General features: G+C 49.1%; 1 protein-coding gene across 5 annotated transcripts in view; it reads right to left on the bottom strand.

Moving 5' to 3' along the window:
- Nucleotides 1–892: 892 nt before the first annotated feature.
- The window catches only part of DUSP22 (dual specificity phosphatase 22), a 55,357-nt gene continuing 39,190 nt past the window's right edge, over nucleotides 893–17,059 (bottom strand). For 3 of the 5 annotated variants that reach the window (XM_045551552.1, XM_045551556.1, XM_045551555.1), the window contains 5 exons: nucleotides 15,592–15,641; nucleotides 6,176–6,250; nucleotides 3,836–4,007; nucleotides 3,119–3,338; nucleotides 893–1,442 (listed from right to left, as the gene is read on the bottom strand). In XM_045551552.1, coding sequence (XP_045407508.1) covers nucleotides 3,156–3,338; nucleotides 3,836–4,007; nucleotides 6,176–6,250; nucleotides 15,592–15,641 — 480 coding nt within the window. In that variant the 3' untranslated portion in view covers nucleotides 893–1,442; nucleotides 3,119–3,155. The remainder of the gene's footprint in view (nucleotides 1,443–3,118; nucleotides 3,339–3,835; nucleotides 4,008–6,175; nucleotides 6,251–15,591; nucleotides 15,642–17,059) is intronic. The other 2 variants (XM_045551551.1, XM_045551554.1) reach the window with 1 other exon arrangement.

The raw sequence follows: 17,059 nt of genomic DNA, 5'->3' as shown, positions 1-17,059 counted from the left end.
CCTGCCAGGCTGGTGCTGTTGCTGGGAAACCGGGTTTCCTGCTGACGCCGCTGCCTCACGCCCCGGTGCGCCCCGAGAGGCCCTCCTGAGACTGCCGGGCCTGGCCTCTGCCTGGGAGAGGGCCCCACATCCTCACAGGCAGTTCGGGGGGACACACCGGGGTGCCTGGTGTGGCACACGGAAACTCTCAGAGGCACCTCAGCAGGGTTACCTGTGCCACACCAGGCGTGCCTGTGGCGTCAGGGTAAGTATTTTCATGCCCAAGGTGTCCTTGTTGCCTAAAACCGACCAGGGTGTTCCCTGACACCCATCGGGACTGCTGCCTGCACAGGGGTCCCCTTCACCCCTCCCCGAGCCCAGGCCAGGAGCTCCAGGCACCAGAGCTTACATGTCTGCAGCCTATAGTCGGAGGCCTCACCTGTTGGCTCCTGAGTTCACCTGCCTTTCATTCAAGCCAAACTTATCCTTAGAGTAAAAAGTTAATTTTCCTTCCTCTCCCACTAGATTTGGACAAGAAAAATTTAGAAAACTGACTTAAATTGCTCTTCAAGTTAGTTTGTGTTCCTTCAAATGCAGAGCTGGATGAGAATTGGAATAACCGTGTTCCGTAATGAGCAGCCAACGTTCGTGACACGCCTGGGCCGCATACTTGTGTTGACACAATTCCAGGGGCACCGAACATCAGCTCCCACTCTGTGCAGGCAAAATGTGACTCTGAATTTCTTTCACCTCACATTAATGATCAATTTTTCCTTCATAAAGACATGAACTCACTTTCCCAGCACCTGCCGGAGGGAAGCAATGGCCGCTGCACCCCGGCCCTGCAGTGCCTCGTGGCAGAAAGGCCTGTGACTGTCACCCCAGCGGAGCAAGGATGCATTTGCACGGGACATTCAACTTGGCTAAGTGATTTTATTAACAACAATGTGTAGCTTTTGGTAAATTCCACCATGAAGAACACAAACCATGACTAAAACACACACCAAGAGACACTTCCAAGCTGGGGAATTTAAGAACACGTGGGCAGAGTTCACGCAGCAGGATCGCCGGTGCCAGGCTCCCGCTGGGTAGTGTTCCCGAGACGTGATCGGGGTCACTAAACAGTAACCAAGACAGCACAACGCGGCTCCTGCGATCATCTGTCAGGCATCAAAGTAAGGTAAAGAAATTGCCACAGCAGTGAAGTTAAGGTAAAAGTATTTCTTCTTGCTGAAGACTCTCCTTGGTTCTCAACATATTACAACATGATTACACACGTATTTGGTTTAAAATGAAAAACAAACATGTTTACAAATCATTTCTGGATACTTAAAAATAAACTCTAGGTTGCTTTTCTTTTTGGCAGCACCGGCCTAAACTCTGTGGCTTTGCAACATTTCAGAAACTTCAGGTACGTGACAGTCTTCTGAGGAAGGCCCAGCTCTTCAGAATTCGTGGAGCAGCTGTGAAGAAAGAACATCACTGGCAGCAAATGTTAAAACACTTGAAGACCTAAAGGATACATCTGGGGGTTTGTAAAAGTGCACATATTTAAGCATTCAAGCTAATATCCTAAATATTTTTTCCCTTAATATATTTACATTTCTTCTTGGTTTAGGGAAAAATGTACTTCATAGGCAAGTTATTTGAGCTGCTGATGGATGGTTGTACAGCCACGTCCCCTTTCTCGGCACACGTCTGGGGCCTGTGTGTGTGTGCAGGGCCAGGTAACTCTGTTCTTCCGTCCCCAAGGAGCTCACTGTGACATACCCTCTACATGCACAGGGACACTGCTCCTCTTATACAGGGATTCTTTGGGGTGGAATTCGGACACACTGGGTGGCCACATCTTTTTAGGGAGAGGCTGAGTGTATTTTTTCATGCGTGCAGCTCTGCGTGCTTAAGAAGTTTGAGCTGGAGTAAAGGACGGGCCCCAGAGCTGTGCTGCCCACTGCAGGCCCTCTCCCAGCCCGCAGGTGTGACTCTCCCCCCAGAAAGCACTACTGGAGCCCACACTGGAAACTTTTAAGTAGCTCAATTATATGAATGCCTTTCCCTTTGGCTTCAAAAGCAATCATGAACAAACATTTTCAACTATGAGGCAGAGTTGACCACAGTAACAAAAAACACCATTCCAAAAAACATTTAATGAGGTAGCTGAGATCAAATATCAAACCCACAGCACATACCAAGAAGCTTAATAAATGCTCAGGCATTTTTAAATGCAAACTGCTACAGTGCCTAAGAAATGCCCTTTCTTCCCAGTCCCTACAGGTGCATGCGAACCTCCAGAAGGGCCCTGAGAAGGCAGGAGAGCAGGAGGCTGGGAGGGAGTGGAGCTGGCAGGGAGAGGAGGGCCCGCTGGTGCACGCCAGCTTTGGTGGAGGTGCCCCTGCCACCACAAGCCAGATGCAGCCAGTCCCAAAGAACAGACACCAAGGAGAACTCAGGGCACGACGGGCTGAGCAGGTGCCTTGACTCGCAGCAACAGGGGACCCGCAGCCTGGCGCAGGCACATTGGATCGAGGCAACACTCAGCGCATCCCCCAGGACACACACACTGTCTAGGGCCCCGGAACCCCCTCGCTCTGCAGGAGCATAATCCCTGCTGCCCCTGCCACATCACCCTGGGTCCCGGGAGGGGCCTTGCCGGTCTCCTGAGTTCTCCTCACTGTCTGCACATGGGCACAGGCTGCTCTTTGCTGAGCAGCTTCTCAGAGTCCACATGCCAATGCCTTCCATGTGGAGTCTTGGACAAAGGGAAAGGCGGCCATCAATCCTGGTAGCACGAGTTTTGTGACCTGCGGCAATGGGAGAGACTTCACACAGGCACGCGCACATTCACACCGTCTGCCACAGTGCACACGTGTGTGCACATGCGTGCACACACCATCACATGGACACACATGCAACACTCATGCACTCACACGGCGGGCGCAGCAGCCTGGCAGCCCAGGCGCAGCAAGCAGAGGCGAGGCGGGCGGGGCAGGGCTGGGAGGAGCAGAGGCGGGCCGGGCCGGGCAGGGGCACCTGGGAAGGAGCCCGGCGTAGTCCACCTGGCCCTGCCACCCCCTTCCTGTCCCCAGTGGAGGCGGCAGTCAGAAACCGCGGCACTGCGCTGCCCTGGGGCGGGACGCACCGGAGACAAGCAGCGGGAAGGAGGCACCAGCGCCGGGTCAGGTCTCCGTCGTATAGTGACTGTAGGCCAGAGCGGGCAGGACCGGAAAGCTGCTCCACCGCCGGGCACCAGGCTGGGACTCCACGCGCCCTTGCTCTTTATATTTACCCAGAATGTTTCTGGCTTCTTCTGCATCCCGCAGAGGGCTCTCCCCATACTCTTCCTGCAGCCACTGCCGGTACTGGGGGGTTGGAAACAGACCTCGAATGTCACACACACAGACACTCCTGCAGCCATGTAGACTCTGGCCTACTGATTCATGGCAGAGGTCTTGCCACACATAAACAGGGAAACAAGCTGGCCTTGGGCAATCATAGCTCTGTGGTCAGCCTGCCAGTGTCAAGCAAGAGAAATAACTGCTCCGTCAGGGCTGCGGCCTGAGGACATGAGAATAAGCCAGACCAAGAACATGGTCCTTCACCCAACGGGAGGGAAACAGAAGCTGGTAGGCATGCCAGGTACAAGGAAAATGACAAAGGGTAAGATCCTGTGGCTGCAGCTGGTTCACAAGGATCCGTGACAACTGCTGAGGGGATGCGGGCCGGCACCCTTGGACCTGACGTACTCTGGGGCCTCTTCAACGCCAACGCCCACGATTCTGGGTGTGCACGGAAAGACTGAGGGCACAGATGCCAGGGCAGCTGGCTGCACTTCCGAAGTCCTCTAAGGACCGCTTACCTGGTGAACTTCATGCTCCTCAAACTCCTGAAGCTGCCTCTGGAAGCCCAGGTTAGGGTTGGCACAGGCTCTGCCCGCACGCACCGTGTGCAGGGCGTCCTCCCAGCCAAAGTCAGTGACTGTCATGATGTACGCGATCACCAGTGTCACGCTCCTGGAGACGCCGGCCAGGCTGCAGGGCCAGGAGAAACACGTGTGCAAGGGCAGTTTGGGGTCCACAGCCCTTCTCCCCATCCATGTGGAGCAGGGGATTCTAGAGAGCTCGTTTTGGGAAGTCTTCCCGCTGGGCATGGCAAGCACGCCACCAGGAAACCACACGAAACTTCCAGCTTCCCGCGACTTCACGGCACTAGCACCTCAGGCCTTCTCTGGCTGTCCTGGCCTCAATTATTGATCTTCTACAGGACATGGCTCCTGACGCTTAGCTTGATGAGTCTCCATTGCTCCTGAACCCCTCCTCAGATACTGCCCATTTTCTCAGACAGATAAACTGACATACACCGAGAGAAATCGAGGCTTCTAAGATCTATGCAACAAATTCACTTATAACCTGTATTAGTTTAGAATGCTTCATGTTTTTTAAAAGTCTGGTTTTCTTAACTATATGAGGGCTGGATCTATAATTTTTAAAGCCCGTGGAATACAGAAGCCCCCATCAAATTGTACTTTTGTGCTTTTTTGACATAAACAAGCAGAATACCAGGCGGGCAGAGTCCGCGTGTCCGCCCGGTCCAGGCGCCCTGCGGGCCACAAGGGAGTCACCTCTGCAGGCTCAAGAAGGCACCAAGTTTCAATGCATATGCAAATTAAGGCTGTCCCAGAAAGGTTGTGCTTTGTCACACTTAGAGTATTCTAGCAACAGTTTAAGATGGGGAAGTTCAGCAAATCTCTCACTTTTGGAAAAGCCTATATTCATTCAGATATGCATAACTGTATGAGTTGTGAATTCCTAGGATACCAGGTCTACCCACATTTAAATATGCATGTTAATAATATAAAATCCCCACTCTCAAGTAATGGTTCTTCATGAGGGCTTCATATCAGAAATACTGAGGGAGCTTTTAAAAGATAAACCCTGTGGGGCTGCAGCGCTGGACATTCAAGTTCACCAGGGCAGGAGCTTTAGAACTTCCCTTTAATTGGCTCCAATTAACCCCCTAAAGTGCTTTAAAGTCAAATGTAAATAAACATTAAAATCCTGCTATTTGTATTTATTACACTTCCTACTCTTTAAAAAAAGTGAAGTCAGAAATCACACTATTTCAAGAACTGTATAACCGTAGAACACCATTCTCAAAGCAAGCCACCTACCCACCTAGTGTCCCCATCATGGGTTACGGGCCCTCAGAACACACGACGGTTTTCATAAGTGCCTTTTCTGGACCTCGTGCACTGGGTCCCCTCTGGCCGGGCAGGGCTGCCACCAACCTTAGCAGCCATACGCCCCGAGAGGTGTCACTTCACATTGCCAAAAAGCTTACACTGCAGATCACCTGCTTTGAGGACGTCAAGATCATGACGCTTTAATTAATATCACACCTCATTCAAGACAGAGCGGAGACATGTCCAGCCTGTACTTTGATAAACAGCACAGCCTGACAAATCAGCCATGCTATTAGTATGATTATTAGTGGTAATAAAAATGATGGCCAACATTTGCCGAGAATTTACTATGTGCCAGGTACACTGCCAAGAGTGTTACATCTAAAGCATCATCCTTGGATTAAGTGTGTCATAATAGCTTTCTTTCCACAGTGTGTGTGTGTGTGTGTGCATGTATACCTATAAATATATATCCACACAAAGTAGAGCAGAATGCAGGTGGACAGCTGTCAATAAACTGTTTAATTCTGAGTCTATTTATTAATACATATTTCAAAAGCAAAGCTGTAAGCCAAACACACGTGAAAGCCCCAGCCTGTGAACGGGGGGTGGGGGTGGGAAGAAATGGTCATTTTGTTGTTGTGTGATGCATTGTTAAACACTCACAGCTGCAATCAAAACTCTCCTGAAAGAAATAGTGTTTTGAAAAAGCCACTGAGGTTTTAGGGATAAGCCTGCTGAATCTGCACCTTTTGTAGGAGGCTGTGCTCAACCTTGACAGTCCCTACAGAAATCCCAGCAGTGGGTGAAATGAAGCACACAGTTAATGTTTCTCTTAACAAAAGTGAGCAATGACTAACAAACAGCAGGGGAGAGGTGAAGTGTGTGTTTGAGATCCAGAACTTGGAGAAAACTATTAGGAGGTGAAATGATTGATCATACCACAGGAACACACCTGATGAGAAATCAAGCTGACCAGAACATGCTAACGCATCACTGAGCAGGACACGCACGTACCAGTGCACGAGACAGCCCTCCCCGCGGAGTCGGCACTCGTGGATGAATTTAATGCTTTCTTTGAAATGCCTTGTCCTAGGGGAAGAAAAAAAGAGAGAAGTGACATCTTTCTACTCAACGTATGATGAAAAGAAAAATCCAGTTGAGGTTTCTTGAAAGGTCTCAGAGTTCCACACCTTCAAACCTGGTCACACCATCTGCGGCCAGAGCTGCCTCAGCCTCAGAATCCGTCTCTCACAACACAGGTCTGGGGAAGGCTGCCAACCGTCCGGAAATTTTGGAATTTCTCTGCAAGGAATCCCTAAAACACACAGCTCCCACAGACTGGAGCTGGGGAGGGCTCCGCTCAATCCCAATGCCTCAGCGCTATCAGCACACGGGTCCCCACCCCAGCTGTGGACGGGCCTGGCAGCAGGGACCTCGGGGAGGAAGGTGCCGGTGTCGTGGTAAAAGCTACTTTACTTCTGACAAGCTGGAACACCTAAAAGCACTCTCCCAGATTGGTCTCCCTGGACTTTGGGACAGTCCTGTCTGCACGTCACTGTCATCAGAGAAAATGGGAACTCTGGCTCCAGTCCCTCCTTGCCACTTACTGGCCGTGGCCTCAGGCAAGTCACTTACCCTCTCACTTATAAAGTGGGGCTGGGACCTCGCAGGGTGAACAGGTAACAGATGCCAACATGCTCTGCAAACTCTAAAGTCCTAAATGATGACGAATGCTGCAATCCTTCCTTCTTCTCACCCTTAGCTTTTTGGTTTTTGGATCACGCCTCTCTCTGGTCATTCGCTCAGCCACAACCGTTCAGGGAGAGCCACGTGCACGGCCTTGTGCTGCAGCCCCGACATGCAAGACCAGGCAGGACTCAAGCCCACTTTGACAAGCCCCCACGTGCACCGCACATCGCTTGGACTGTGTTCTGAGCTGGCTTGTGGGTGACGTACAGGTTCTTCTAGGGACAGACAGGGCATGTGCTTCTCTGGTATCTTCCACCTGGAATGGCTTATAAAGCAGCAAAACACCAAAAGTTGCCCATGGACTAAATTCACTTCCCTGTAAACATTGATTATTGACTTATCAGGAACTCTGATTAGCTGTGAGACATTCACAGATGAGTATGATGTAGTTCCTGATGGCAGAATTCTGGGGCAAATAGATTGAATACGAATGGAAAATTCAGGCATGGCACAACGAACCCACTCGAGTACTGACTGCAGAAGAAACTTAACAGCCAAACTGTAGGTGCTCAGTGAGATCAGGAAGGTAGGGGGCGGGGAAAGACTGTAAATGCGCACGCGTGCACACGCAAATGTGTATACCTGTGCTCTGCCACGCACGACAAGGCCACCAACCCAAGGGCTCCAGACTCCCACCCAAAGTTCCTAACCAGCACAACATTGCAAGATCTGCTTCTGTTAACTCTCTCAGGGACAAATCCCCCCAGATGTAAACTTACAAGGTGGCACAGAGAACTGCAACTCTTCTCCCAAACATTGGCTTGGTATACAGCAGCCAAGAAAGTATTCTCACTGTAATCCTAAAATCCGAAGTGTCAGCGCTGACAAGAGACCTCAGAGCAGAAGCCCAGGATGGCTGGGCAGTGCAGCTGGGGGCACTGAATTGGAGGGGTGCTGAGGGCACGTGCCGGGCAGGAGCCTGGGCCCCGGCTGCAGGCTGAGGGCAGGCTCGGTGCTGGGGAGCTCTGCCCCCAGGTGGAACCAGCTACCTGGAGTTGGCAGCAGAGTCTCCTGGTCTTAAGTATTAGAACCATGGCAAGACACGGGCAGCTGCACTGATTTTGTTTGGGGCAGCAAAGTGCCTGACCCTTGGAATCACCTGTTTTCCTCTGGCCAAGGAGTGGTAAAAGGAAGGCTATGGGCCGGGCGCGGTGGCTCACGCCTGTAATCCTAGCTCTGGGAGGCCGAGGCGGGTGGATCGCTCGAGGTCAGGAGTTCGAGACCAGCCTGAGCAAGAGTGAGACCCCCGTCTCTACTAAAAATAGAAAGAAATTATCTGGCCAACTAAAAATATATATACAAAAAAAAAAATTAGCCGGGCATGGTGGCTCATGCCTGTAGTCCCAGCTACTCGGGAGGCTGAGGCAGTAGGATCGCTTAAGCCCAGGAGTCTGAGGTTGCTGTGAGCTAGGCTGACGCCACGGCACTCACTCTAGCCCGGGCAACAAAGTGAGACTCTGTCTCAAAAAAAAAAAAAAAAAAAAAAAAAAGGAAGGCTATGGGTAGGGACTTCTGGAAGAGCTTCCCCTTCCTGAGGACAGGGAAGCCGGGGGCTGGGAGTGAGGCCCTGCTCAGAGCCACACTAGCCGCTGGCAAATGTCTCCGTCCCTTCGACTGTCAGATGCTGTATTCTGCTGCTTATGACCAACATACCCTACCTGGTATCAGCAACTAATTCAACAATTTTTAAGACCCTGAGCCAACCCATCTGGCCCAGAAGTGGCGCCAGGCTGCCAGTCTGCAACTTGCCTCATGGTTCGTGCAGGGCAGCCTGCCCTCCTTGCAGGGCATGGTGCACGGCACAAGGGCCCGGGGTGTGAGTGGCCGGGCCGCAGACTGCAGGCACACGACAGCCCACTTGGAACCCGGGCTCCCTCTCGACTGTGGGCTGGTGCTCAGGCTAGGACAGCCGAGCAGCGGGATGTAGGGCGCACTGGACAGCACCCTCCATAGTCCACCAGGCCATCCATACTGTGGCCCCCAAAGGTGCCCGAGAGTCTGTCCCCTGCTGCAGCGCACGCTCTTGTCTGCTCTTTGTGGTCTGCTTTTGGTCGAGGAGAGTTGCTGAGCAGCCAGAAGAGCAAAAGCAAATCTAGAAGTGAACGGTAACCACCCGAGCAGATGAGCAACACAGGGCACCTCAGAACACTGCACAGGCCACACAGCGAAACCGAGTTAGCAGGACTCAGTGTCTTGGGGACATGATTAGTTTTACTGCGCTCACCAAACTCTTGCAAAAATGACAACTGAATTCCTTTACTGAAACCTTGGAGTGGGAACCACTTGTCACATCTGGCTTTTACAGCTGCATGGCCCATGCCACGTGCATGATGAACCAGGCTTCTTACATACTATGGGGTTGAACCTGGGTTCAAGAATCAGCCTTGCCCATCTCAAAATAAGGGTGGGCATGTGCTCAGCCTGGCAATGTCCAGGCCCACCTGAGCCCAGAGTGGGCGTGGGAAGGGGCCGAGGAAGCTGTGGGGAGGTGTCCCATTCGCCCCTGCTGGCTCTGTCCTCCTGCAGCTCTGTCTGCAGCAAGAGTCAAGCCCAGAGCAGCCCACGGGACACGGCTCCTGGCCACCACTGTGCTGCAGAGTCCCTGGGCAGGCTCCGTGACGGCCACCTGCGGCTCCGGCCCAGAAGTGTGAGTGACGACAAGGAGGTGACGGTTCAGAGCCCCACGGCGAAGCTTAACTCACATCCACGGTCAGGCAGGCAGCGAGCCAGGCAGACGTTCCTAGAAGTGCCTTTTCCAAGAAAAGCCAGCAGGCAGCCAAGCACACTATGGCTTTATGGGTCTCTGATGGGGGTTATTTCCAGAGAAGCTGATGACATAAGCCTGAGCTCTGGTCATTAAACTCCCTCCCCCACAGTGGGGAAAAAACCCCGGCCCTGATCCTTCTGTTGCTCAACTCCAACCTGAGGCAGAAGCACAGATCTGAAGCGCCATCCTGCCGCACGCTGTCTCAATGGACGCGAGCTCCCTGTTGCGGCTCCTCACCGTGTGGCGGCTGACCTGCACTTCCACACGCAGGCATGCCACACCGTCCAGAAGGAAGCACAGGCGGCACTTGTGTCACAAACCCGCCAAATACACCTCAGGACGGCCGTGCCCATCCAGCCAGGGCCCTGGGGGGACACCTGAGCTGTGTCCCTGGGGAGACGTCCTCCCAGTGGACTCAGCAAGCAGCCCAGCACTGCCAGCTGTCCCCTTTCCCCTCATCGATCAGTGCCCCCATCAGTCTGCCCTCTCTGCACTGGAGGCCAAGAAGCAGAGACCCTCAGAGCGTCCAAGAAAGGATGGCAGACAGCCCTTGTAAACCACGGCGCACGATGCTTGCTTTGGAAACAATCATTTTTCACTCCAAGAGTGTAAGATTTGGGGGCTGTGATCCCCATGGTGGGATCTGAGACAGTGCTGTCCTGTTCGAAAGGACTCTGCTTGCTGGAGTGGGAGCCAAGAGATCTGGCTGAGCACCCTGCCTGGCAGCTGGTCCCATCCCAAACCCAGCAGGGCCAGACGAGGCGGTATGGACAGCAACGGCCAAGGCAGGCAGGAAGCCCTTCTCTCCCCCCACCCAACCCCCGGCATGAATGTGTGTACCCGCATGCGTGTGCGTGAATGAAAGTACAGGAGAAAAAACCCAGGAAAGGCAAGCATCCTTGTATATATATTTTTTTGCTTAGAAAAAAGGTTTTTGTTTTTTTCTTAAAAAAGAAAAAAAAGCAAACAGGGAGAGTATTGTACTGGACTCAGGCTCTGGAAGGTGGCCTCAGATCAGACAGTGGCTTCCTCCTGGGGCAGAACCGGTCCTGCCGCAGCCGCCATCCAGCTGGAGCTCTGCCTGTGCCCCCCCCAGAGCGCAGGAGGAGTCTTCTTCACCACGCAGACATGGGTGGGGCTGCTCTGCCTCCACAGGGCCTTAAACACAGAACTCACTCACGCTTGTGTCAGCGATTCCCCAACTCCCCAATTTTATGCACTGTCAATGTCAAAAATAAAATTGGGGGATATGCACACTACACTTTTCATTTTGCCAGTTAAGGTCATTTAAAAAGCAAACTAAAAGACAAAGACAAAAAACTGCTTTCTACCCTTTACTACAACATCATTTCACAAAAGAATAGTTCTACACTAAAAAAGTAAGGCCATAGTCTAAGACTAAAAGATAGTTTTCTAAGTTGAGAAAGTAAAGGCTATGAAAAACTGCATACCCACTTCCCGGACAGCTCTTATTCTCTCCTTGCCTGGAGGACATGGCTACGGGCTGGCCAAGTCCTCAGGAACCAACTGTAAGCAGGACCGCTGTGGTCCCAGGGCCCAGCTGGCTGACCCTGCAAAACCGCTCTTTACAAATGAAAAAAGAAAAATGTAAATGAGAGAAAAAGAGAGCTGGAAGTACAAAAGATATCAGCTAAACTAAAGAACACATAGGAGGAGGAAGAGGAGGAGGGGGAGGAGGACAAGAAGAAGAAGACAAGATAATTATTTGCTTCATGATTTCTAACTACAAAATGCCAACCTAATAAATAATAATATGAGTAAATACAAGCTAATATATACTTCCAACCATTCGTTCTCATTAATACTCCTTAATTGAGTAGACAGAATACATAGTCTTATTTTCAGAAATGCTTAGTGCTCATGTAAAACACTTTCACTTATATCATCTCCCCTAATACTGCAGAAATCCTGTGAGACAGGCACTTTACAGATGACAGAGGTTAAAATGACTTGCCTAAGAAAAGTCCCCAGAGGAGGCAAAGGCAAACAAACATTTCTAAACCCCTTAATTCACTAGCCCACCCTAGTCGGCCACTTGGGGAACATGCAGTGTGTGCATTCAATACAAACTCTAGGATGCCTCTAATTATGACAGAATCATGCAAAACACACCACACTGGGGCTGTGGGGTTATTACAACTCTGAGAACTTGAACTTTTACATTTCCTGACTCGGCAAGGCTAGGTGGCTGGGGGAACCAGCTGAAATTCTAACGTGTTAATGTTATCTCAAACCAGGTTTCTGCATTTTAAGTTCCTGGAAGATCAGAGGGGGAGATTTAAGAGGATTAAGGCCAAGACAGAAAATTGACCTTTCTGGGCAGTTTGTAGCAACTGAATGTCAACTGACAACAGTCAGTCTCAAAGGTCACAAGCCTCTTACTGAGCATAACTCAGAATTCCTGGTGGTGCTGGGATTCGCAGGGAAAGATTGAAGATACAAAGTGTTAAATCATATTCCAAGTTGAAACTCATTTTAAAAATCTGTACCTAAGTTTTAAACAATGAGCAATACAGTTTTCTAGAATTTATTTTGTCACTGAATAGAGAAACTCTTAAGGTATCAAGAATTAAATGTGGTTACAGAGCTACTATTTCTAATGGTTTGGGTTACCCAGAGCACATTTTCCAAGTGATGAACATGATTTCTCTTGTTTTTGTTAACCAGAGTATTGAAAATATTTGTCTCCAATTTGGCTGATGATACAGAAAGCAAAAGTTCATTGTCAGCACCTAATATTTGGTGAGTAACAAATACAGGCTACCCCAAGAGAGGTGGGTCTTCTGCCTGCCGATTTTAGGTGAATCATTTATACCATGAAAGCAAGCTCACCACGGAACATTTGCGACAGGTAAAGGGAAACACAAGCTATTTCACAGTCTGTCTCTTAAGAAAGCAAGTGCACTTAAAGTTCCAAAGTCAATTCCATGATCTTCATGCAACTTTAGTACAACAAGAAATATTTATAGATTCATGGACATTTGTGTGCCAGAAACCTTACTTATGCATAAGCCTTGTTGTTACTAATAGATGAAAAATAAAAATTTCCCCAAAGAATCACACTGCCTACGAGCACGACTCCCAACAGTAAAGTGCCCGCCTTTTCCACCTTTGGATGAGCTTTGGTCTTGACTTCCTTTTCCAGCTGAAACAGAAGTCTTAACTGTTGTCGGACTTCACTGGAAACAGCAGCAAGAGCACATGCTACGCACATCAGCCCCAAATACAGTGCTGCCACAACTACCTAAGCTCATCTGGCCTGGGTCCCCACCCCACATTGTCATCCAGATACAAGGAAAAGGTTAAAAAGGCAAACCACAAACTTAACAGGACCTCTTTACATATTTGGGACAGGAGAGAGCTAGTTATAACTTTTGAGCTAGTCCTCCAGCCCCAGGGCTGAACTGGCTTTCACAGAGATTTGAATTGACTCAAGAGATGCTGGAACTCAGAAAAGAAGCTGTCCTGTGTCTGTGTCCCTTGTCCTTCCAAGCAAGCATCTCTCTCAAGTAACTAAAGTAGGTTCCTGGCACCAAAATGTGTCATTTCAAAACCCTTTTCTGTAACTCTCAAGATACATTAATATACTTTGAGTAGAGTAAAAATAGACTCATTTTTGAAAGTGCCTAGAGTTCATAGAGAACACCCTCACATGCATGATCTTGCCTCCAAAAATCCAAAAGACAGGCATTTTTTTTTTTTTTTGGATGAGAGAACTGAGGCATAGATGGCTTAAAATGATTTGCCCAAGGATGGAACTTGTTTTAAATTTGAGATTTTCTAACACCTAGGTCTACTGTTTACTTGTCTGTAGCACAGGATCATCCAAGTGATTATCATGGACATCCCAGCAAAGCTGAGGTGTCCTGGGGGCAGCTCCAGGACGGGTGGCCATCTGCCCTGACAGCAGATGCCCAGAATGGGTTACGATTTGATTTTTCTAAAGAAGATTCAAATCACCAATCAGATATTGACAAGTTCAATAGCATGTTAGAATCCTGGTTTGAGATAAGAGCAAAGCAACCATTCTAAAAATAGCCACCAAAACATGGGCAGAAGATTGCTGCGGTCTTCAAAGAAAGGCAGCGGCTCACTTCCTTCCGCACACAGCATGCCCTTCCAACCACTTCTGTTTCTTGACACGATGAGTAACCAAGGAAGTTCTCTAATGCTGCTTCTCCTTCCAGGCCTAGGGTACTACTTTGTTTTCCTAGTAAAATCCCTCCTCCACCATCGCAATCTTCAGGGTTCACCTTTCTGTGAAAGAGCAAGAGTCTGTGTGGAAACACGGCCCCTGGGTAGCGCACAGTGGCCCCGACTTCTCACCAGCACCCCGACCCCCTCGCCCCCACGCCCCCACACCCCCGCCTTTCCTGATCTGCCACCTCACCTTCACCCACATCAATCCACCTGACTCTAGCCCTGCTTTTTCTCAAGCAGGTAGACCTCGCAAAATTACTGCACAACCCGTAATTCCTTTGCTCTGCAGCGGTGAAAACTCAAGGTGGGCCTATGGCCCCGTGTTGGATGCCGTTCAGAGGGGCCAGACGCTGACGGTGCTGAACACCAGGGCGTGCGGTCTGTGCTCCTGATGCGAGATTCCTACACACTCGCGCTCGGGCCGGAGGATGAATCCCGACAAGCCTGCAGACTCCCCAGTTCACAAAGGCCATCATAGCTCACAGCTTCCCTGATGAAACGCAGTGACATGCAACCCTAGGAGGGCGGCTGTACCTCCCACCTCCACACACAGCACAGGCCCGCAGGACTCAGACGACAGGCCTGGCGGGACGCCCCAGCCTTTCAGCCTGCCGGGTCAAATCCGTGATGCAGGAAAACGATAATCTGCTCCATGTCATGGTGTTTCTGGTCCCTTCTGGACAGCAGGAGTGAGTGTGACGCTGTAACTGCCCTGAGTTTCCAGAGCCCAGTCCTGTCCATCTCCCCGGACCTCGGCGACCCAGAAAGGGGAGCAATTGTGAATCTCTCTGCATCACTGTGAACAGAGCTAAATGACATCAAAGATGTGTTCAGCTGTGAAAAAGCAGAGGACTGGACTTTCCTAAACCAGAAAGATCTATTCCCCTCGGCTCGACGGGCTTCAGAAGCATGCTACTCCGACGCAGCCACTAGCCTCCGTGGCTGTCGGGGACCCGAAACACAGCTGCTGGGAACTGAGGTGTGCCGTGAGTGTAAAAAGCAAACCAGATTTCTGAAATTCCGTATAGAGAAAAAAAGGATGTAAAATACCTCAATTTCTTGTATACTAAGTATATACAGAAATGATAATGTTTTAGATATATTGGATTAAGTAAAATATATAAATAGAATTAATGTTGCCTGTTTCTTTTTGCTTTTTAAAATGCGGCACCTAGAATATTTAAAATTACTTGCATTTGTGGCTCACACTCTATTTCCATCAGACACCTCTGCTTTAGACAAAACCCAATAGTTTCCTTAAGGATTTGCTTCTAGAGAAAAGATGAGCATGCTAAAGGTTTGGTTTAAGTTATACTTTCTAAAACTCAGACCCTCCTCATGGGTCAGTCACGCTGCATAATGCAACAAGGTGCTCCAGCAGGAGCTCGGCTGGTGTGCCAGCACCGGCCTCAGCAGGCGCATGTCCTCCTCCCTGGGCTGACACCAATCCTTTACTTCTTTGACTGAAATCCCTCCTCCACCATCCACAATCTTCAGGGTTCACCTTTCTGTGAAATAGCAAGAGTCTGTGGAAACACGGCCTCGGGGTTGCGCACAGTGGCCCCGGCTTCTCCCCTCCCCGTGCTCTTTCCTGATTTAACACCTCTCCCTCACCCGCATGGACCCAGTGAATACTGCCATGTATTATTTTTATTATCTCCAAATTACACACACACACACAAAAACAACTTACAGGTTTTGAGATGGTGAATCCGCTGCCGGAATACACAAGTATTTAACTCCCTGTGGAATGACAAAACAAATAAATAAAATTAAGAAGATGATACTCAGTGGAGAAAAGTACTTAAAGGAACTATTTATTCAGGTCAAAAAATAAAAAATAAAAAGGAGAAGTTTTTCACTCATCTTTTGTTGCCAAGGAACAGGGGAAAAACTCTTTAATTAAGGTTCCTGGTTATTTTCCATCACCATACATACAAATATTCATGCTTTAGTTTGCAAATAGTCTGTAGGTTTAGAAAAAATTCAAAGGGTGTATCAAAAAAGTGAAATAGTTGTGTACTTTTCGGTAAGTGTCAACAAGTTTCAAAACTATCATCTCAGATGCTTGCTTATGTACTTCAAATTTATTATATATTTCATTTAGGACCTGGACTGTTCAAATAGGAAGCGCTGTTAGTGTAAAAATCTTAACATAATCTCTGAGAACTATAACGTCATGTTATAGCTTTCTATATCAATTTTCGTATCGTGACAGCTACAATTTCACTGATGCACCGATAGGTGCTTTATACCCTGGAAAAGATATGCTTTATTTTGCTTGCTTTTCAGAACAGTGAAACATTTTTTCTTAAAACAATGGCCCAATTTGAAAAAAACAATCTCATACAGTCCTCTATAAAATGCTAAAAATCCACGCTACAAAAATCATGCTAAATTTGAGTTTTATCAAAATCCTGGTTGCTTCTTTTTCAGAGGGATTGAAAACATAGTTCAAATGGTCTTGAATGTTAAGTAAAAATACAAAATATAAACATCTGATATTCTCTTTGCAAGAAAATATGACTTTATAAAGAATTAGATGAACCATTTTTAAAACTTCTTCACTTAATTGCCTAATCTCACAGAATCCTGCCACCATGTCATGGATAATTAGGGAGGAGGGGCATATCAGAAACTAGAAAAATAAAGGACCTAGAAGAATGAAAGGACGGATAAGTAGAAGATCGATATGGACACAGTCCCTCAAGATAAAGTTACAAAACAACATGTCTTCTGGAATTATTCAAAAAAATTTTTTACGATTTTTTTATTAAACTTTCACTGTTAACTCCTGTCATCAAGAATTTCTGTGCTGTATTTGCTAATACAGTCCTGTAAGGAACATCTAAATCTGTGGCTGCCCCAAATCCTTCCACACCTTGTCCACATTTTGATAGTTCCTCACACCGTGAATTTCACTTTGCTGTGCAGAAGCCACGGCGTCCCGCAGCCCCCCTCGCTGTGCGGGTGCAGGTCAGGGGGGACACAGGTGGGCAGAGCGGAGCTGCTGGGGGGGGGTGCGGGGCGCATGTGCTCGGTGGGTGCCAGGGGGGCTGGGCCTGAGCACAGCCCACAGCGGCGCCTGCCGGACCAGCTGGGGTGTGTGGTGCTATGTGGATCATTGCCGGAACTTCAGCCTAAAGCCTGTTTCCCATCTC

The sequence above is a fragment of the Lemur catta genome, chromosome 5 (genome assembly GCF_020740605.2).
Source record: "Lemur catta isolate mLemCat1 chromosome 5, mLemCat1.pri, whole genome shotgun sequence".
NCBI classification, from domain to species: Eukaryota; Metazoa; Chordata; class Mammalia; order Primates; family Lemuridae; genus Lemur; species Lemur catta.
This window is presented reverse-complemented; position numbering and strand designations above follow the sequence as displayed.